Source organism: Chelmon rostratus, chromosome 11, assembly GCF_017976325.1.
Source record: "Chelmon rostratus isolate fCheRos1 chromosome 11, fCheRos1.pri, whole genome shotgun sequence".
Taxonomy (NCBI): domain Eukaryota; kingdom Metazoa; phylum Chordata; class Actinopteri; order Chaetodontiformes; family Chaetodontidae; genus Chelmon; species Chelmon rostratus.
In genome coordinates this window covers 8267701-8290095 of record NC_055668.1, presented here as the reverse complement: position 1 = coordinate 8290095, position 22395 = coordinate 8267701, and the positions used below count along the sequence as shown (strand labels likewise).

Below are 22395 nucleotides of genomic sequence, written 5' to 3'. Positions count from 1 at the left end.
GAAAACCTGGCTAATATGCTAGCTGCTATCTGAGCCAGTTATCATATCCCTTTATGTTTTACCATATTATTCGAAGCAGTGGCTTCAGTACGGCTCCATTCAAAGGCATTAGGATCTCACATTCTAAATAATTAACATAGGCTAACTGAGCACTAGATGTTAAGGGGTATTTTACTATCAAGATCATTAATGTGTAGGTAAATGATAACCCAAGCAGCTTCAGAACACCCACTCTGTAACCTTGTGTTGTTATTTGGAGCACCACAGGCACATTTACGCCCCTAAATCACATTTCCATCTGCACATCCTGTGGACGTGAATGTCAGCAGTCAATGGCTGTCCGATAGAGAGGCTTTCTGAAAAGCAGTTTACTTGATAGACATAGAGAGGAAGGGACAGTGGGCCAGAGAGCGCTGAGGCTAAATGATAGGAGTACATGCAAATAGATGCTCCAGTGGCTGGGGAGTTAAAACATTTTCTGCGTGCTACTTGCAGGGCTACCATGACCCAGATACATTGTTTTATCGTGGGAGTGGTGCTCTAAACCAAGAATGGCACTGGATATCAGTGACATTTCCCTGCCTGACACATCTGTTGCACCTGAATTATTCAGTGGATGAGAACACCCAGCATCAGTCAAGGGTTATGTACCACCAGGGACTGTGAGGCCGTGCATCTCAGTTTGTGGATTAATCAGCCTGTGTGTACATGCGCGTGCCTATGTGTGCGCGCATGGGTGTGTTAGAGTGTGAGCAAGCCAGGGTGATCACACTTGCATGACTGGCCAACTGAGTCACAACTGGCACAGGATCGCTGGGCACATTAGGGTGCTAGGAGCAGGTTTGGGAACAGAGAGCTGAAAGAAGCCTTCCTGTTTTCAGGAGTATTGAGGCATTCCTGCACTCTTGTGCTGCTTGAATGAGCCCTGAGCTAAGTGACCTTAACATGTTTTGCTGAACGCAATATATGAGAAATTTCCTTTAAAAGCATGTTCTGGCTGGGAGTCAGTTCTTAAATAGAGCGACAGAAAACACGCAAGTTTCTCCTACCATGCATCTGTAATAGTTTTGCGTTGATTTAAGAGAAGTAGAGCAGAAAAGGTGCACATCGGTGTAGTTACCTGGCTGGTTCTGAACGTGACTCGATAGTTGAACTGCATTCCTTCTTTCTCCTTCCCATCATCCAGCTTCTCCCTGCGGATGCTGACTGCCACAGGTCCCAGATTGTCATCAACTCCGAAATAGTTCTGATGCTCTGGAGGTGAAGCATGAAAGATTGGAAATAAACATACATTAAGCATCACAGTGCTCCGAGATGACATCAACTTCACTGAACTGAAAAACTTGCAAAGTCTTGAAAATTGTTATTGCCGCACAGAGAGTGACAGAATAACAATCTGTAACCTTGTTCCAATGTTATCAAATCACTGCTTCCACAGAATATCGATTTCCATTATTGAGTTCAAATATTTATTCATTCATGCAAAAATTCTGTGGACTGATCGTGGCGAGCTGTAAAACCAATTACAGAAAACAGGAGGGGTTCAGGGGAGATTTGAAAATGATTCACTTTGGATTAGAACCTGGCTTGTAGTGGCAGCACTGGGATTAAAAAAGTAAATAAACAAATACAAATACAGGCCTGGAAACTTTGACCCACTCTGACCATCACTGACCCAGATACTTCACACAGTGCTTTGCTTCTCACGATATAAACACATGCAGAGCAAAGTATTATTGCAGGCATAGACAGGTTTCTGTTCAGCATGATTCAGTATTAAAGATGGATTTGGGACTAACTCAAAAAATAATGATCTTTTGCATTCTTTATTATGAAGTATTGAATTAATGATTCCACCACATGCACACCTTTACAATGCAGACCCTCAGAACTACCAGAAAATATCAGAAAGATTTAGGGACTTTTTGTGTCTGGACTCACACCACTACAGATATGACAGTCTGCTCCAGTGAAGCAAACCCAGGTTTTACCAACCATGCTATATGGAAGGGATACATTACTCAAGATCATTTCTGCTTTTGTTTTCATTGCATGAGCAGGGTGGAAGAATATATGGCGAGAGTTGATATTGCAAAGTTTCCTGGCTACATTAAAATCCAGGGCAAAGTATAAGGAGAAAAGTTAGTGACATTTCTTAGGATTTTAGTGGCAGGGCCTGTTCATGTTGGTCAGTACATCCATCAGTTTAACAATTCAATCATGAATAAGATATGTCAACATTTACAGGAAATGTTATTTCCCCTTGTCCAACACTTTGATCTATGACAAGTTATCTCAAATACTGATGGCCAGATCTTTGGGACATTTCCTGGAGATTCTCATGGTGCTCAGACAGTCTCCTAATGTTTTTGTAAACACTCTCACCTCTCCAGTGTACATTTACATTTACACTGGAGAGGTGAGGGTACACATGAAAATGAGTTTTCCTCTTCTGAAGATGTTAATGTGTGCAGTAAATAACAGTTATAATAATCGCAGGGAGATAATAGGCAGATTGTCATTAAATGTATACATTATTATAATAATAGTCTCAATTCTGGTGAGGCTTCCAGAAAATATGCTCTTTCCAGCAGTTTTGCATTGTGTAATGAAAAATTTAATGGACAGTAGGGGAGCCACTAGAAGGGTTTTAGACTCAATTTGAAATCCATTATTACCTAAATATTTGCCCAACTAAGATACAAAAAATATGTTGTACTTAATGAGAATTTTGTAAAGATATAGTATAATTGTAAAACATTTACTTAGTATTTGTCTAATAAAGGTTGGAGAATGTGTGTTAAAAATGTGTGTGCGTGTGAGCGTGTCTGTTTAGGACATAGACAGGAGCAGAGCTTTGCACATAATATGCAGTGCCTTGAGCAAACACTCCCTAATCCAGACTAAAGACAGGGAGAAAGACCTGGATTCAGCAGACAACAAAAGAAAAACCTCAGCAGGGACTCAAAGCACTGATTTCTGTTCTGGTTAGATCTATGCCATGCGGCGCATACGATATGAACACACTGATTCTTGTCATTGAGGCATTAACACTGGGGCATATCAGCACGAATAATGAATTAACTGTATGGGGGTACAGCGGGGTTAACCGTCCGAGGAATGCTCGGCTTGTCAGGGACAGTGGACTGAGGGGAAATGCTCTGTGAGGCATAAGGTCAAATGGTGGTATGAGGGCTGCTGATGCATATGAGGCCGCTAGGCAGGCGAATACCAGCGGCACAGTGAGGGAGACAGTGTTGACTGTAGAGGAACGCTTTCGTCAACACATTTCTATGGCATGTCATTGGTTCTCGTCACTTGGTGTTGACAATTTGCCAAAGGTTAAAAAATGGATGACTTTGATTGTCATGTCAAATAACACCTCTTTTCCATCTTGCTGTCACTCCACACAGCAGAGATGCCTTCAAAGTTTATTTTAAAAGTCCTACACTGCATGTCCTTAACTTTTACAAACTTCATTTTAGGTCACATATCTCCATATAAGGCACGGTTTATATAAGTGATTCTCAATGACCGGGCCGTGACCCGGTACCGGTCCGCGCAGCGTTGGCTACTGGGCCGCAAAAATGTGATCTGACAAGAACCAATCATCCATCCACCCACAAGAGACTGGGTGAAGCAGAATAAAAGAGACACCCTCCATCTGTCGCTGATATAGATCATTCACGCTATGACAGATAGATTGTGAATATGCGCAAATTTCTTATTGAGCGGTGAGTGTTATTTTCCGTGACATGTAATAAACTTCACTTTCACACTTCTCTCCCTCTGTCAATAGTGTATTGGCACGCCCCCTCTCGCTCACCCAAACCAGAGCGCTTTCTGCCGCTTTCTCTCTCTTCTCTCATCATGACAGATGTAAAGTTGCAAAAATACTGAGCTATTAAAGGAATCCGCTAACTTTTGAACTGTATTTTTTTATTTTGAAAAGGTATTTTGAGTGAATGCACTTGATGTTAAAGTCCCTCTTCCCTGTAAAATGGGTTTTTCTTGTTCGTTTACTTTGATGTTTGAGCATCACTGGGTAGAATAATGTATGTGCAGAGTTAAAATATAGCTAGAAGTTATTCTAAACTGTTTCTTAACAGTGTCTTAAAACTGTAGATCTTTTAATCCTTTTCTCCACCCACCACACTGTTACACAGGACCACTCTGTGCTAGCCTGCTGCTCTCCACATCCAAAAAGGCTGAGAACTCCTGGTTTAAATCAGCTGCTACTATGCATCTCAATGTCTACCCACATACAGGAACTGAACAATACTGAAACCCTGTGTCCATTAGGGCAGCCTGGGGAGAAACACTGGTGTTGCTAAGGGAAGGAGGGCTTTGGGCAATCAATGTGATCAATGTTCAGCCCAGGTTGATAAAAGCTTGCCCTAAAGTGGTGACACGCGGGCATGTTTGTGTGCAAGAGTATGTGTCTGTTTTTATGTGTGTGTGTTTGTGGTGAAGCAGAGGTGACAACAGACTTGTCTGTCTGATAAAACACCTCATGAAAGGAGGGCAAGGGCCACGTCCACATACTGTGAAATAGGCATCTCCTGTAAAGGCTATGACATCCAAACGAAACTGACAGCAACACTGGGAATTTCATTTCCACACTGGCCTACATTACCACAGAAAGATTAAATAGATAATACAGCTACACCAGTTCTGGGATGAGCAGTGAGTGAGGCAACATTTCAGAGTAAATGATTAACAGAGTAAGCTCAGTGGTACAGTCAAACACTGTAAGAAGAGCAGAACCGTAATGGTCTCATTAACCTTGACTGGAGACATCGAGCCTCGATTGACTAATATTTTAATACAGGGTATCTTTTTGAGGAAGGTCAGGCATCCCTCAGTGTGAAAGGTGAAGCAGCTGTTTTCTGGGGAGGCTTAAGAATGGGTAATTCAATCTGCTCAGAGCAGTGAACACGGCTGCACAGACAGTGGGAAAAACAGATATGTATAATGCAGTGATGGGTCGGGGTCAGCATGGTATTTCCAGCATCAGTCACATAGGTGTTTTAATGAGGGGAGCTGGGTTCTTGGCATAGCTTTGCTGACCCTAAAGTTTCAGAGGAGGGGTCCTGACACCCCTGTGGCCCCCGCGAGGAACAGCTGCAAGACACCCTCTCGCTCACCTCTCTCTTCTCACATGACTAATCACAGCTTCTCCACAGGGTTCAGGACAATATCACAGGGAGGACATGACCGCTCCTCTACAGAGGAAGTGAAACACACACCCTCGCACCCAACACAAGCCTGCTATTGTTCTGGCCCTTATTTCATCTGGGCCTACAAAAATAACTGGGCCGTCAAGATATCTGACCCCATGAACAGAGGTTGCTCCATTTGGGAACTCTCACACGGCATCGTGAGAGTGTTGTTTCAGGGAAATGGATTTGGCTGGGAAAGTTTTGTAATGTTCAACATTGAGTCATTAAATCCCTCTGTATCATCATTGTTTAATCTCGTCAACTCAAAAATCACACACACATTCATCATAAGCATTCCTTACCTCTCCCGTAAAAGTACTTGTGGTAGTAGTATGCTCCGAGGTCGATGTGTTCAATGATGTAGCGCTTGACCTTCTCCCTGTGGATTGGCTGGTTTTCTCGAGGCACCTCCAACACAGACACTCCTGCGTTGGTGCAGTGGGAACTTAAAGATGATTCAAAGGAGCAGCTCTCCGACACACCGCTGTAGTTGGCACTGTTGGCTCGGGAGAGCGAGATCCTCCTCTCGCCCTCACCACCGATCTCGTTGCGAAAGTGAGGACAGCTCAGCGCTAAGTTGTTGCTCTTCCCGTCCCCCTCGTCAGCATCCAAGTTCTCCTTGGGGTTCAAGTCCTCTCTGCTGCCTAGTGGAGACTCAAACATGGGGGCATTTCCACTGCTACATCCTGCTGCTCCACCATCTGTACCTGGTCCGGGTCCAGCCCCAACACCACCTCCGGACACTCCGACAGCTCCAGGCCCTATTCCAGCTGAGGCAGCTGAAGCCCCAGTAGTGGTGTTCTTCCTCTGGCTCAGGTTAGCTCTGCTTGCCACTGCCTCGCTGATGTTGAAAAGAACGCTCTGGACATCATAGTGTGCAAAGCATTTTTGGAAGCTGAGTGGTCGGCGGTCATCCTCTATTGAGAGCCGCAAGGCGTCACTCTCACTCTTTATGGTCCGCAGCTTCCTGAACAGAGACGTTTCAGATGATTCTGATTTAAGACGCCTCATGAAGGATTTCTCCCGCTCCCGGCTGTAGAGCAGAGAGCTGTCTATGTAGTCGTAGCCTGGAATGTGGACTATCTCACCCCTGGCTATCTGGGCTGCTGTCTGCAGGCTGGGGGACAGGGAGGCATCACAGCGCAACAACTCTGGGAAACCCAGAGGCGGAATGCTACGGTGGTCCAGGGTGTCTACTCGGTAGCCCCTAAGCATGGTAAAGAAGCCATCTCCACTCAGGCCCTGACGGTCAATGGAGGATGTGCTGCCGTATTCACGGTGCAGCGAGGCCCCAGTGTTTGGATTGACAGCGTTCTGGTCCATTATGTCCTCAGAGTCAATGTCACTTATGGTAACATCGCTGTTACTGCGTTGACGGATAGGATGGAGACCCTTCAGCGGGGAGTGGCTGAGGAGGTCACTCAGTGTGTATTTGTCAGAGTAGTCTACCTCCAGACAGACTGCTTCGCCTTGCTCCAGTATTTCCACCGTATGTTCCTGCTGGCCATTCTGAAATACTGGTATCACACTCTGATAGTTCGGTGAAGGCCGTCCGTCCCACCCATCTTTCCTTGGTGGCCATTCTGTCACTCTGGCCCGGACGCCCATTTTAGGCATGGCTGGAGTACCATTTGTTTTGCCTGCACCTTCAGGTTTCCCCTGCATGTTGGAGGCTGGTGGTCCCATGCTACCATTTAGGGCTTTGAGTTTCCTGCCAAATAGCTCCTCTGACTGCATGGCTCTGGAGTATTCTTCTGGGCCTCCCACAATTCCCACAAGGTTTGATTTGTTATCCGTCACAGGGCTCAAAATACTCATATCCTGCTGGCAGACCCCTTGAAGAGCAGACTTTCAGGACCCTTCTTCATTACATCATGTGATTTGCTCAGTGGTGAGTGGAGGAGGAGCCTCTTTCCTGAGTCAATGAAGCAGGCGCCGTCATAACTCACAGAAGGCGGCTGGCACGACGATCAACGCGCAGCATTTGGATGTCAAGGACAAGTGCCTGAGGAGCGCTGAGGCACAGCGGAGTGGAGTCTTTTCTCACAGCGTGCCGCCAATGCAGAACGACAGCTGGAAGAGTCGGATCTGAGACACAGAAATAAAAACAGAGAAGAAAATGTTAGCACACAGCAAGTGGGTTAGGGTACTTTAAAACATTTAAAACACAGGGAAAAGCAGCCTGTATTCCTCAAAATGACCCGAAAACACAGCACATTCAGTTCAGCTATAAAAATGATCATACTGCTGACCTAAATTGTCTGTAGCCTGTTATCTTGTGATAAACTCCCACCAAGGTGTACTTAGGGCTGTATTAGTTCTGGAACTATGTAGAGCACATCATCGAATATGGCTAATTAGTGTATTTGAGAGGAGCTGGTTATGGGTTTATAACAAGATAGATGTATATCTTTGTTTCAGCCAATGCCTGACAGATGGTGGTTAACCAAATTACAACAACAAGAGGCAGATGTTCAGCTCTATGTTAGCATGTACTAATATCTGATCCAACCGCTCGCAGCATTATCAAGCCCGCAAATTATACAGGAGGGGCACTTTTGCATATTCGACGCCAGTGCCACTTTGCCTTTTTATCTTATGTTGTTGGTTAGGAGCAAAATTGTCACGTGATGCACTTGGAGTGAGAGCATCGTTTTTGTCCGGCATTCCACCTTGGGGGCAGATTATTTCTTATTCCTGACTGATTCAATCTAAGTTACTTAGGTAACTTTTATTGGGAAACATGTCTGGAGCTAAAGGAGAAGATTAACGCTGTTTTGGAGCAGAAGTTTGCTGATCTGCAGTCCAACCTGGGCCGACTGAGTAACCGCACTGACGACAACACGAAAAGAATAACAAACACGGAGCTGCATTTCTGAGGGCGAAGACCGCACAACCTCTCTGGAAGGCAGGGTCACTGAACTGGTCAATGAACGAGGACCTGATGAGGTACACTGGCTATGACACATATAAAATGTAACGAAATGAAATGTAACAACTGTCACTGATATATGAGGTCGCAGTCCTCTCTACTACTGTAACTTTAGAGGAGAAAGTTTGCAAATTTACTCTTTCCCCCTTGTTCAGTTTTGTTCAACTGCAGAAATAATAAACAGACAAACAGCTGATATCAGCAGTTTTATTCATTAACCTGAACATCTGAGGTGAGAGAGAAGGAGAGCGAAAAATTGGTCGGCTTGTCCTTGAAACGCAGCTTCTTTCCCTCTTGGGTATTTCAGATGTCAGATAAAAACACACACTGCAAACTCACAGTTTCCATTTTCATCCATACATAATGTCCCTGTATATCAGCCATTTGTAGGCTTTGTTGACTTGGCGCCATGTTGGTCATAAAGCCTCCTTCAACTGTGCAAAATGATTTGACATGGACAATGCAATAAAGACGCTAACAAACAAAGACCATACTGTATACTGAATGCAATCATCCAACAGGAAGTGAGCAACTCCACGAAACCCAAGCAGGTTCCTCTCTCATCGATCTCATCCCATGCTATTAGGTGTGTTGTTGGTCCACTGGGGGTAAGTGGCTGAAGTGCTACACTGGATTCATCTCGTCAAAAACTGACTTCTGCATGGAAGATCGCACCACGCCATGCCATAACAGAGACTGCCAGTTCTCCTAAATTGACCTAAATGCCTTTTTCTTGTTCTTTGAAGCTGGTGGTGTGCTTCATTTCTCCTAGTACTGCAATGATGTGAAAATCCCATGAGTTATCAAGTAAACCCTGCAGATCACAGAGAATATGGAACTGAATTGCTCGTGGTTCTTTCTGCTCCAGTGAAGAAAAGCCCTGTTAAAGATATTCTTTTTGTAAGGTTTCACTGTGGACATGACAGATAAGGTTCAGCTCAGTCCAAGGCCCTTTAACATGATAGCTTCTGTTTCCAGACAGCTGTTTACGTTTCTCTGTCATTTACCATTAAGGAGGAGGATAAACTATTTCAGGATGAAAATGTGGGTCACATCAAGATTAGCTACAACACAAACTGGACCAAATACACACGGGATGAGTTAGAAACTATGTGATAATAAAGTACAAGCTTCCTGCCTGGGCCAAATACAGGTTACGGCACGCATGACCCAAATGTGTAGGAATAGACTGACAATGATACCTTCTCAGTTAAGTCTGCTGCCAAACACTCCACAGACCTCTCTGTCCCATCATGGACTGGTCCGGCTAGGAACACAGCTTCATTCACAAGCAGGAAACTGTAGTGTGACTGTATTTAACACAAGGCTGAGAGGGGACAGGACGATACTGAGTTGTGTCATGCGAGTGCACAATGTAGCGACAAGAACTGTTCTGGAAAATATGTTGGGGAGTGATGAATGATGGAATATGTGCTGGGCTGCAGTGTACTGAATAATGCCAACGCCACTCATTTTCAACACAGACAACATCTGTGTCTGAAAAGGTCAAAGTACTATTTCTAAATAAAGCAATGCACGTCCTGGACTGGTGCTTTAATCACACACATGTGAGTCAATGTGCTAGCACATATTGGGACAAACATTTGTTCTGGTGAAGGGTAATTATGGTAATACTTTAATAATACTCAGAAGGATAACTACGTCTCTGAAATATGTGTGAATCGTAATCTATGACTTGACCTCTTTTTAATAACACTAATGCAGTTACCTTACGAGGCAGCTGGATTTGCAAGATCATGAGATCACATGAGATCTTAAAAGATTACTTGAGATCACACAATGCGGGAATCAATTTTACCAGGCTTTAAGTTATGCGCTTGTGGTCCTAACCTATGAGCAACCACTGGCGGCTACAGGCTTGGTTTAGATGTGACAACAGCATGACTGTTTGTTCGAAAACAACACTAGCGGCTCCTGAAGAAGTTAGTGTAGATGCTGCGATAGTGTCAGTTATATCAGAGCTGGAGCGTATTTCTTCATTGAAAGAAGAACAACGAACAACACTGAAGGCTTTTCTCCGTGGAAAACATGTTTTTGGTCTTCCAGACTGGCCTCAGTCAGAGAGGTTTGCTCTCGTAGTAAGTCAATGGTTCATTGATCTGATTGGTTGAAGTTTGCCTCTAACAGACAGATGGCTCATCCAATCACCTGCCAAGTTTTTTTTTTTTAAAGTGCCTGCCCTTCTCTTAACAGTTTCCATGGATGACTTTCCAGATGGTTCTGTGCAATAAACCATCTGGAGCGTCAAGTTACTAATAAGGTAGAATTCAACACCGCAGATAAGCAAATGTACATGATATTATAACCATCAACTTTCACACCATGGTATAGGGTGAAACCAGTATACTGCAACCATGATATTCTGTCACCAAAACAAACAAAGAATCATGGAAAAATTACAGTAGACGATTTTCTACATTTTTCCTTTTTATTCTTGCTGCTGGAAATGTATTTTTGGTTTCTCCAGTCAACCAAAATGTACCTCAGGTCTCTTTCCCAGGCATGGCAGGGAGCAGAGGTGACAATGGCAGTCTGCTGACCGACACCCAAATGTCACGCGTTGACTGAACAATTACAGCGAGTGACAGCAAAATGTGCCACCTGTGCAAACAGCTTTATCAATGGTGACACTCCAACAGAGGCTTTAACGGATGACTGAGAACAGGAGGAACAAAGGAACTGACATACTGTAATTTCAATGCATGTCAACAAAACAGCATGAATGACTTTTCACAGTAGTCTGTGTTGAGTGGCTAAAAAAGATAGAGGGGTGTAATGCTGTCACCACTGCAGCGCTGTTACCACTGTCAGGAGAAAACAGCATTATGTCATCGCTTAAAAATAAAAAAAAAGGACAAACGTGGTGAAAAAAGACAATAAAAGACCCCATCAGTGTAAATATTGCCTATTTTAAAAGCACATAATTTGAAAGTCTTTTCATTCCTGGCTGTGTTTCATACATTGTCCCCAGTCTCTTTCCCACTTGTAGTGAATTCATAGTTTAAAAAGAACAAAACAAAACACAGAGGCAGGAGATTAGTCTGTTTATGTTCATACTGTCCAGCCTCTCCCTGTTTGCGCTGCTACACGAGGTCAGGAAAGGGTGATCTGGCTTTTATTTCACCTTGAGGACAGGACAGGATAAACCAGTGAACATGGTGGTCTGTGTTTCCCTTTCCTGCCGTCTATTAGCTACTTTCCCTGCGACAGTGATTAATGAACTCAGTTGTACCATGTCTCATTCCACATCCATCCCCCTGCACCCCCAACCAATAGAGTGCCACACGCTACTTGGTCAGCAGAATCTATCTTCAGTGCGACCTGAAGGAAGGAGGCTGTTTTCTGTCCTTTCCTTTGTGGCTGTGTGTACAGGGGAGGCAGCAGATGGAGGGTGGGCGGCCTGCTTTGCTAACAGCCCTTTATTACTGGAGTAACACAGCGCCATTATGGGTGTTTAAGACACAAGGCCTGGTGAACAGGGGGAAGGGATGGAGAAGGAGAGATGGGAGAGAAAGACAGGCCTAATTACAGTAATGAACTCATTTTCTGTCTGATGTTGGATAGTCTGTCTTTCATCTTGGTTCATCAGGAGAGGAGTGGCCCAGCAGTTCTCCCAGGTCTTAAAATAATCCTGACATTGTGGCCTGATTAAAGGCCCGGCAGATATTAATACACTGTCAGAGAAGTGAACACGTTCTGTCCACCATCCTGAGATTAATAGTTATTATCGCTGATAGGCCATTTCACCAGAGCAGGATACACGGCATGATGTCAGCCAGATCTGACAGACTCACTTCTCATTAAGGCACGTCTACAACTCCAACTGTCACTATGATCAGAGAGGAAGTCCCTCCGAACAAAACTGTGGATCGCCTTTTTGTCGAAGTTTGGTTGCAGCTCTCCTGCAGCTCTCCAACTTATCCATACGTTTACAGCATTGGATTGATCAAACTGGGTGGTGTGGCACATTGAGAAACACCTTGCTGCTCAGCTACTTGAGCTAAGAGTGTAAAAAATGTGAAACTGAAAGAGATATATGGAAATTAAATCATAATGCAAAGATGTTCTACAAAACAGCACTGCATGTTTCAACACTGACGCTGTATTTGATGCCAGTTGCAAACACATTCTGTGCACAACGTTATTAAGATTACTCCACTCAGAGCTGACAGCACTTCAGGAAATTAAGCACATACTGTATGCTCAAAAAGCAGGGCCATGTCATAAGGCCTTTAAAAAAATACTCTTGAGAGGAATGCTAAATCATTTCCATGCCTGATACTAACATAAGGTTACCTTTCAAAATATCTTGTGCAGCATAAACTAGAGGAGTTGATGTTGCAAAGGTTTAGCGTGTTAAAATAGCAAAAATTCACCTAGAAGTCACAATTAAGGAAGCAAAATATCAAGATTTGCATATGTTTGGCCATCACAAGCACAATCTAGCTGTATGTTTCTGCCAGTGCACCCACTCTGCATGATTACAGAATATTATAATAACAGAGCAGTGTGTTATTATATTATTCAGCACACTGGCAAAGCTGAAGCCAAAGCATCTTGTTGGTAAAAGAAGGCACATGGCCCTAAAGTGAAGTAACTGTATTGAAACCATGCTTTTCCCTTCCTTGAATTTTTACATTCTTCTAAAATGTGGTATCCACTACATTGTCCAGACTTCTGCACCTCAGGCCAAAGTCAAACATGTTTAGTTAGCCCCTACAAAGCTGCAGGGTCACTCTGAGCCCCAGGGTGAACACAGACCTGTGATTATGGACAATTATCTTTAATAAACTCTGGTGTAATTGAGCCACATTAATGCTCCTCTGTTCTCGGCAAGCAGGAAGTAGTAGCTGGCCTCGTCCCCAAGACGCCTCGACCTCCAGAGCTGAGGCCAAGCCGAGATGCAGTCATCATCTCCTCCTGCAGCCAAATTAGGGTGCGATGTAGGTTAGAGGCCAAGATGATTACAGCAATTTTCCAGCTCATGGACTTCATCATATAGTGACTCAGGCAGCATTAGTATGTGAAGCAAATTTACAAGTCATTCTCTGTGCATTCACAACCCTATTTATTTTAGTTGCCTGTCACCTGCCTTCTACTGTTTTATGTTGACAGGCTTCAGCCAGTCAGACATTTGGATGTGTCACACTGTGTTCATCATTAACACAGAGGAAGGAAAAAATCCAAGCGGAAAGCAAAACAAACCTGAAGGCACATTTGCTTATGCTTCACTGCCCGCCATTTGATTCCTCACTAAACTCACAATAAAAACAATGAATCACATTCCATGTCACATCACACTCAAATACAATCAAATTTGCGCTGCACACTGTGTTAGTGTTTCGCCCTCCGAGGAGTTGATTTAAAACAACGTGGGAGCTCTGTTTTCAATCCTCTATTGTGAGCAGCTGTTCCAACCTTGCGGTGGGAATGGGAGGGGTGTACGCTTTGGTTTTGGGCAGGGTAGATATTAAATTCATCACACTTTCAGTCAGAGAAGGAGGGGTGTATGACCGCAACCAGACACGGGCATCTCCAATCTGATGAAAACATTTCTGTTTCTGCTTCACTGGAGCGATTCTTTACCTTGACTGGGTTAAAGCATAGGAGAATGTGGGGTTAAGAAGAGAAGTGAAAGTGGCGGGGCAGGAAGACAAAAAAAAAAAGAATGGGAGTTTTGCCAAACCTTGCTCAAAGAGATCCGTACAATTAAACCACAGAACCAATTAATTGGGAGATGGTATCCTTGAGAGTTCATTACTGGGTCCTGGGAAAGCAGGCATACCATCTTCCCCAAGTGCCTCCATATCCAGAGAGGACACTGTGTGTGAGACTGTGTGTGTGTGTGTGTGTGTGTGTGCATGAGACCAAAGAAAACCGAATGCGGCATTCAACTTCTTCCTCTTTCATCTGCTGCTCCCACAATTCAACCTCACAACAGGGAGGCATCTCACACGAGCTGACACTCAAATTAGCACCGATGCTAAAGCCCTGCCATTAATGGCCTAAACCACCCCTTCCTGTACACAGCGATAACTCACTATAGCTAAAGAACCCAATCATCTAACTCCACCTTCTCTTATTGTGTTCAGATCACCAACCGAACACCCCGATGTGCCAATATTGCCTGCAGGGAGTAATGCTGAGATTTTAATGGGCAGTGTGAATGGAGGGTCACACCCTCAGTGGGAGGTAAGGAAACCAATGAAATGAGTTGCAGCCAGCCGCCTTATCGAGCCTCATGTGTAGAAACGAACAGCACACCACATCCAGCTTAGTTATCCCTTAAAAATATTCACACGGATGGGAATTTAACAACCACAGATGCTAAGATTTATTTAGGTTAAGTGAGGTTGCGTAAGTAATAAGCTACAGAATTAAAAATAATACTTCACTAGTGATGGATGGCAATTTGACAGCATCATCCATTAAAGAGTGAGAGAGATATAGGGACTGTCAGTAACCATTACCCCATCACTCCCCCTGTATCCCACCCTCTTCTTCAGAGATTTCTATTGTGAGCTCCAGTATAGTCGATTTGAAATCAGCTTGGCATGTCCTCAAAGGCTGTGGAACACAGCTCTGGGTGTGACTGGAGGTCTGTCCCTCTATGTGAAATTGTGGAATTTGCAGAGAAGTCACAAAGCCAGAAATCCTGATGGTGAAAGTTGAAATGAATAGATGCACAAGCTCCAGCTGCAGCTTGAAGTTACAGCTTATGTTACAAGAGGGACGAGATGATTTAGAATCGGTCCTGGTGCTGCTTTGCGACAACAAAAAGCAGACAGTGTGTTTGTTCCCGAAACCAAGGAAGGAGACAGAATGGAGAGCTTACTCTATTCTAACAGGGGAGGGGTACAGATGAGGGGGTGACTGTGTGCCAGTCACTTTAATGATGTGCCACAGCGAGTGACCCGTTTTAACAAAAGCAATAAACACTCCCACTAAGTAAACTTAATGTGATTTATTTTGTTAATTGCATTAAAAGTGTCTCAAATTTCTCAAAAGTTTCTGTAAATGCTTAACTACAGTACATTGGCAGGAAGACAACATGAAAGGTGATGAGTACAGCTAAGGACCAGCTGCTTTCTACTAGTTTTTCGGTATAAGTTTTCAGTTCAGTTTTAGCAGATCCTTGTTTATACATGGAACATATTCATAGGATGGATTCCTTTCAAAGTTGCCTTGAAATGATTCATCCTGATTGTCAAATTTGGTCCATTTACCTTGTTTGGAAATAAGATAAACGGCAGATTTACAAGAAGCATGTGCCCAAAGCTGATACCTATAATGTGGAACAGATCACACGACATTATTAACCATTTGGAGGCACTTTAAACATGAAAGTTACAACTACAGAACGACGCAGACTGCATCAATCAAAGCCCAGTGAGGGCCTTTCATTTGTTGCAAACCTGCCTTGTCGTTTGAGAGAACATGACATTTCTGTTTTTCAGTCCCTCCATGTTTTATAACCCCGATTCCAAAAAAGGGACTCAGCATAAAACATACACACAACAGAATGTGATCATTTGCTAATCCTTTTTGACATAAACTCCAAGGAAAACAAAGACAATATATTAAATGTTTTACCTCATCAGCTTCATTGATTTTTACAAATATCTGCTTACTCTGAATTTGATGAAGCAACACGTTTCAAACATGTTGGGACAGGAGCCACACAAGACTGGGAAAGTTGTGGAATGCTCCAAAAACACCTGTTTGGAACATTCCACAGGTAAACAGGTTGATAAACAACAGGTGATGGTATCATGATGGGTATGAAAGGGGCATCCTGGAAAGGCTCAGTTGTTAAATTCTGTTTCTATTTACATTTTGCACAGCGGTCCAACTTTTTTTGGAAATCTGGGTTGTGCTACTCATTTGCAATCTATCTTCTCTTTGACGGTCTGCATATGTGCACTCTGTCCCTTTCAAGCTAAACTCTTTGAGCGAAAGCATAAGACTGTCAAAATGACGATGGGCATGACAGCAGCAGGGCAGACCAAGAGAAAACAGAAAGTACCACAAAGGAGAGGAAGGTGTATACATATATGAGCGTGTGCTTGCTTTAGGGCAGAACGGAGGTAGTTTCTGCAGGAGAGAGAGACGATTAGAGGCCTTTTGTTTACATCTCAAAGCACACAGACCCGAGTTGACCTAACAGCAGAAGAACAATCAGCAGAAGAGATAAAAAAGGAGGTCAGACAGCAAAGAGTAAACATATACCCTCGCCGTCTCATCATTCCCCGGGCGCCAGGCCTCACAATGCACTGTGGGAAATGCCCACATTCACTAATGCCCAGTCAGTGCTCCAGGTGCACAGACTTATGGAGAACACAGCCTCTATCAAACAAGCACTGCAGTGTCTCCAGGAGTCTAACCTCTGGCATGAGCGCTGCTTCAAAAGAGACTCTTTATACTCTGTCCACATTTTGATGTATATAAAACTCGAGTAAAAGTCCTTTCAGCTGTTTCACTTCTAGACTGAGAGGACCAGACGGGAATCTCTGCAGAAAGGAAGCTGCTTCATACCAGAATAAGACTTCAATACTTCCATAGCAGCCTAGGAAAATTGAATAGCTTTCCACATATATAAGGCGGACAACAGCTGGAATAAAAGAGGCCACAGAGATATACTGTAGCTTTATGCTGAGCTTCACTGTCTGATATCTGCTCCTGTGGTCACAGAGCGTACCCGAGGTCACTGCCCTCCAACAGTAATTTCGCCACACCTCATCTGTCAACAGTGGTGCTCTCACGTGTAATATTAAACAAAAGATAGCTGTTTGGTTTTCTGTGGACTTTGTGGTTTGGACTGCTAGTTATTTCTAGCCATTGTCTTATCATGGAGGCAGCTTACATAGACATGAGTCTGTTTTCCTAAACCAGTGCACCCCCAGAGTCTGCTCTGCTTTATGCTAGCAGAAGCTCCATGTGGAATGTCTAAAGCACAGGGGTCACTCATGATCTGACTCCACTTTGCTTGGTCCAGGGAACAGTAAGTATTTACCCAACAGAACTGCAAATGGTAAATTCTTTTCATTTCCTGCACACATTCAAATCTCATAATATCTACCATATGCTGCATTACACACAAAGAAAGGGGGTCTGCCAGAAGAGAGTGGTTTGAAACACCATGATTGTGTATGGAAGCCAGGGAACTAGTCAAAGTAAATCTTATTATGTGTATATATCTTTCATCTCTGTTTCTCTGGAAACATCAATTGGGTCTTTCAAAGTAATTGATTGCATTGTGAAGCACCACAGCATGTTTTGAAGCTCTGCATGCAGGGGCTTCAAACGCAACATTTATGCTTCTTCACCGAGGAGTGTTTTGACATGCTATATGATCACTAAATATCCACAACAGATGTTCTTGAAGGGCTTTAAGAGACCTGTCTCTTATCAATCGGTTGCAAGTGAGCACATTCATCAAGTCATTTGCCACAGTATCTCTAGTGCAGACATAAAGTGCACCTTGTGTTTCAGATATATTGTTTCTAAATTCCAACAGCAGATAATGCATTGAGATGACAGCCATCGATAAAATGAAATTACCACTGCAGCTCTGGAATGACGACCTTTACATGCCAAGATTAACATAATTGCTAAGAGCAATCCATCAACTGGCAGCTTAACAACAGTCACAGGCACTGATGGTAGCTTCAAATAATCACATTGGCGAGGTGTAGAGCCGAGCTATGTGGCAGTTTCATTATGAAAAGACAAGAATTGGACTGAGTATCAGATACTGTAAATAAGCACAATAGTGGTAGTGCTGGCTGTAGGTGGTGCAGGAGAGAGGCAGGCCTCCTCCTGGCTCCACTGAAAATGGGAGTCTCCCACCCTGATGCCCCGCCAGCTGGCTATCTGCCCAGCGCCTGCCAGGCAGCACACTGCCATTGTCCTTTAGTTGTTTCAGGGTGATCTGAGAATTAAAATAGACAGGACAACAGATTTTCCCTGTTTATACACACAGAATAAAGAACAACCAGTGCGGTAAACAGAGACCCACAGTGCACTAAGTTAAAAGACTTTAGCGATGTTGTAAATCTGGCTAAGCATAATGCAGGGAGTCCCTGTTCTGATACAAAATTAATGAATACTGACTAGTGGAATACCGTGTTATTGGAAATGTGACTAGCAGTGCTATCACGAAGTACTTAGTTGCATGTCAGCTCATATTATGTAACACCCAGCATTAATATCACACCCAAGGTACACATGCATAGTTTTAGATGTCGATCCCAGAGCCTATCGAGGTCTCGCAGACTGGAGCTCCTGTATGTTCTCAACAGAAGGAGACCATGTTTGTTCTTGGCTGCTCCAGCAGAGCCCCACGAACAGAGAGCACTGTGCTGTGGCCCTTCTCCAAAAGGGACCATCTGTCCCCCGAACTTGGCCTAGCCACACCGGCCTTCACTGCTATGGTGAGACAGAAAGAGACGTGCAGGGTTGATGTGGCCCAGCAGGCCTCCAGAATAAACCACCACCTATTTCCATCAGCACACATACCCCCTCTGCTGCCTCCCAGCAGCCCGCTGCTTGCCCCACTACCTCCATACCAATGACAGCCTGTCAGCGGAGCGCACTCTCTCGGGAGAAGGAGAGAAAGAAAAGAGGTGGAGAGAAATGGTGAGAAGGGCGCTCTGATCTCGCAAAAAGGGGCGCTGTTAAAAGAGTTGTGAGGAGGCCGGATCGAAAGCTCTGAGAACATCCATGCTTCCGCTCCTCTGCTGAGGTCAGTCAGAGTCCATATTGTCACATTATCACTGAGGAACAGTGCAGCAGAGGAGGAAAGTAGGTAAGCTGTGTGACACTGAAGGCTGAGAACCCACACACTGACGCAGAGACACACACTTACACACATCCTTCAGGGAGGAGCATTTATACGCTGACCGGCAGAGCGACCTCAGAGTGTGTCGGTGCCATGGAGCATCTGTGCCTCCTCTTATTCACTTCAGCGTACTGATTTTCTTTTCAAAGTTTGTTTTTCACACTTGGCCTGGTGTTGCTGACTGAAATCTGGTGTAAGAGAGGCCATTTGGACTCCTGGGCAGCAGCTGGAAGCCCCACAGCTGACACCGAATAAGGTTTAATCAACCAGAGGATGTGAGGCGAACATAACTGCAGGGAGAGCAGGAGTAAGCACAGATACACAGATGAATCACTCATTTATTCACTGAACTTTCTGTGCCGTGTCTGCCAGAGACACACACTCACAAATTCCTCCTGGTACACACCACAGACTAGACGACTCAAACATACCATTGTCTGAATATAAGGGTTTTATAGTGTGCTTCTTCTGCACAGAAATGCATGTAAAACTGAGGTCAATATGCATTGTTCAGCCTTTCCATTTTTTCCATCACACATGGACATTACATGACAACCAGCATTTGAGATCAACAGTTGCCATGCTTACCTGATTAAGAGAGTCCTTTTTCATCAGAGCCATAAATCCTAAAAGCACACGACATAAAGCCCTGTGAGCCACTGCGTTAATGAGCTCAATGTGTGGAAATGCTATCCAAGTGCATTAAATCCATCAGCCACTTGTTGAGAGGAAGCCGCCACACTTCACAGCAGAAAGCCTCTAATATAAACAGCTCTTCCTTCTGCTCCTTTATCCAATAACTAGTTTGGGGAGAAAATGGAGAAAGATAGAAGAAAAAGAAGGAGGGAGAGTAAAGTAAGGACAAGTCTGGCAGCCATCAGGGAGTCAATTTAACGAAATGCATACAGCTGCCCCTTAATGCACGCGGCCCTCTCCCTCCCCCTGTGACAAAGCCACCAACAGAATGAATGAGACTGCAACATTAGCATATGTAAGGGAAGTAGGTGGCTGTGCTGGGTGGGGGGAGAAAGACTGCTGGGTGTTGGTGGTTTGGGGGGAGGGGGTGGACCGTGACATTCAGAAGTTTTCTGGCTGACAGGAAGGACAAGGAAAAAGAGGGGGAAAGCTATTGTTCCCGGGAAAAGATGCCCAGGTCAAGCCTGTGACCTTCCCAGTTTCTTGCAATGGCTGACATTTGGAGCAGCGGGAGATGGAGGAATCCACTTATTTCCTGTCCTATGAACTACAGCCTGGTACAAAGGTCTGTCTGACAAACAGAGCCAGCAACAATGAGATAAGGGAAGAAAGACACGACCAGAGAGGGGAACTGCCCTTCTTTCAAAACTGATAATCCCTCTAGCCACATGCCATATGCTGAGCCTGCATATTTTTACCTTCAGCAGAGGCCAGAGCAGCAGATAGGAGAGAGGTGGGGAGGGGAGAGGCTGCGATGGTCCTAAGAGCAGGGAAGAAAAATGCATGAAAAAAGGTCCTCATCTCTGCAGGGCGCTACTCTCCGGTGCTTCCCTGCAAACAGCTGTGCGAGCTGAGCTAGCACCAACAAAGACTGACTGCAGTGTGTTTAAGTGCAGCTTTTATCAGAAGATGTGAGGCAATGCATCAAAGGCTACAGCTGACAGCAAGCTGACCACTGGCATTCATGCACGATCTGGGCCTGCATGGCAGCAAATAATAAGTAAGTGGTCTATTCAAAAGTTGCGACTGGCACTGTTAAGGTTTGCTTTGCTTTGCTATGTGTTGGCATTGGGCCTGGTCTTTTGCTCGGAGAAGACAAGAGAAGGCAAAAGCCAACAGACAAAAAAGAAACCTCAACAGGAGAATCTGATGGAAACTGGTGAAAACAACAGCTTGCTCGGCTGAACAGCTGATGCCTGACACTGAGTGGTAGAATGTTACAGTGCCAGTTTCAACTTTCTGGCAGACATATTCTCAATTCATTTTTCAAACATTTAGTTAAACTAAGGCTGCGTCCTTTTTTGGATTACATATACATACTTCTTGAGTTCCTCATATGCAAGCGCAGGTCAGCTGACTGTAAGCTGTTGTCTTTGTGGTGTTCAACTTCAGCTTTTAATGGAAGACGTCTGGCAGTGTCAGCTGTTATTAGTTGCAGTTTGTTGATGCACCTTCCTTGAGGTCAGCTTGGTGTGACTTGGCCTCAACACAGAGAGACAGTGCAGCAGACTTGTGACTGTGTGGGTTTGAATTCAGGTTAAATGTGGGTTTACAGACCAATAAAACCCTTCTTAACAGCCAATGAGACACCTCTGAGCAAGGCACTTTTTAACTTCCACAGAGGAGCTGCGTGATGGCCAACATGAAAAACACCAGTTATATCTGCGGAAGTCAACCTTCCTTGGACACATAAAGGCTAAATAAAGAACAACTCTGTGCGGTAATTGAATTTTGATGATATATCTTTGCTCTTGTGCAAGGCAACATAATTGAGTTTCAGGGAGCTTAATTGGAAAAACACTAAACAGTGTCATTCTAACCACTTCCTGATGCTCTGTCTGTTTCTGGTTGGAGGTACGAGCATGTTAACAGCAGGAAATGACAGACTTTAATCAAGCTGAATGAATGGCAGCAAGTACAGGTCTGTGTGCCACAATCTGCTTTGATCTAGCCTCTGCAGGCAGGTTTGCAGCTTTGATTTGAGTTGAGGGGAAGGAAAGAGTTTTATTTGAAGAGTGGGAAGCCCCAGGAGGTAACACTTAGGAGTTCTTGTCACTGCATCCCAGCAAACAGACAAACTATTCATCAGCCTACACACATGTGCAGCAGGGCCTGTGGAGAAGCACACAATCCCACAAGCACTGCTCGTTTGCACATGGACGAGCGGGTCTGATGGGTAATTTACATACCAAGGGTAGTCATTACACAAACGGATACACATGCAGAACGACCTACATTCACAAACACTGAAAAAACATCTTTCACAGCTCATCTTTCAAACGCTGTGGAGAGTTTTGACTCATTTAAAGCAACATACTGACTTTTGGGGACTCCATCATCTGACAAAAATGTTACTTTTAATCTTTTCATGTGTAATAATGAAATGAAATGAAATACAAGTTTAGTGGCAGAAGATTGTTTTCCATGTCACACTTGTGGTTTGATTTGTTTTACTCACATAGGAAGTCCCTTAGAAAATGGCAATATTTGGCCAGGGACAACGTTTCTGTTCATTCATAGATTTAAATATTTTTTAAAAACACCTACTTTGGTTTGGAGACAGGTTTAGCTTTATGTTTGAGTTGGCTTAGTTTGCACCTAGTTGTATAATTAACACTCTGCTTAGTTCCATATCTTGGAATATACGCTTGTTTGCTTTCTTGCCAAGAGTTAGATAATACTGA

At 44.1% G+C, this 22395-nt stretch overlaps 1 protein-coding gene across 2 annotated transcripts in view; it reads right to left on the bottom strand.

The window, feature by feature from the left end:
* The window catches only part of LOC121613572 (signal-induced proliferation-associated 1-like protein 2), an 80617-nt gene that overhangs the window by 43953 nt on the left and 14269 nt on the right, over positions 1-22395 (bottom strand). For both annotated transcript variants that reach the window (XM_041947029.1, XM_041947030.1), the window contains exons 2-3: positions 5525-7310; positions 1121-1254 (exon numbers count right to left, since the gene is read on the bottom strand). In XM_041947029.1, the coding sequence (XP_041802963.1) occupies positions 1121-1254; positions 5525-7040 (1650 nt within the window). In that variant the 5' untranslated portion in view covers positions 7041-7310. The remainder of the gene's footprint in view (positions 1-1120; positions 1255-5524; positions 7311-22395) is intronic.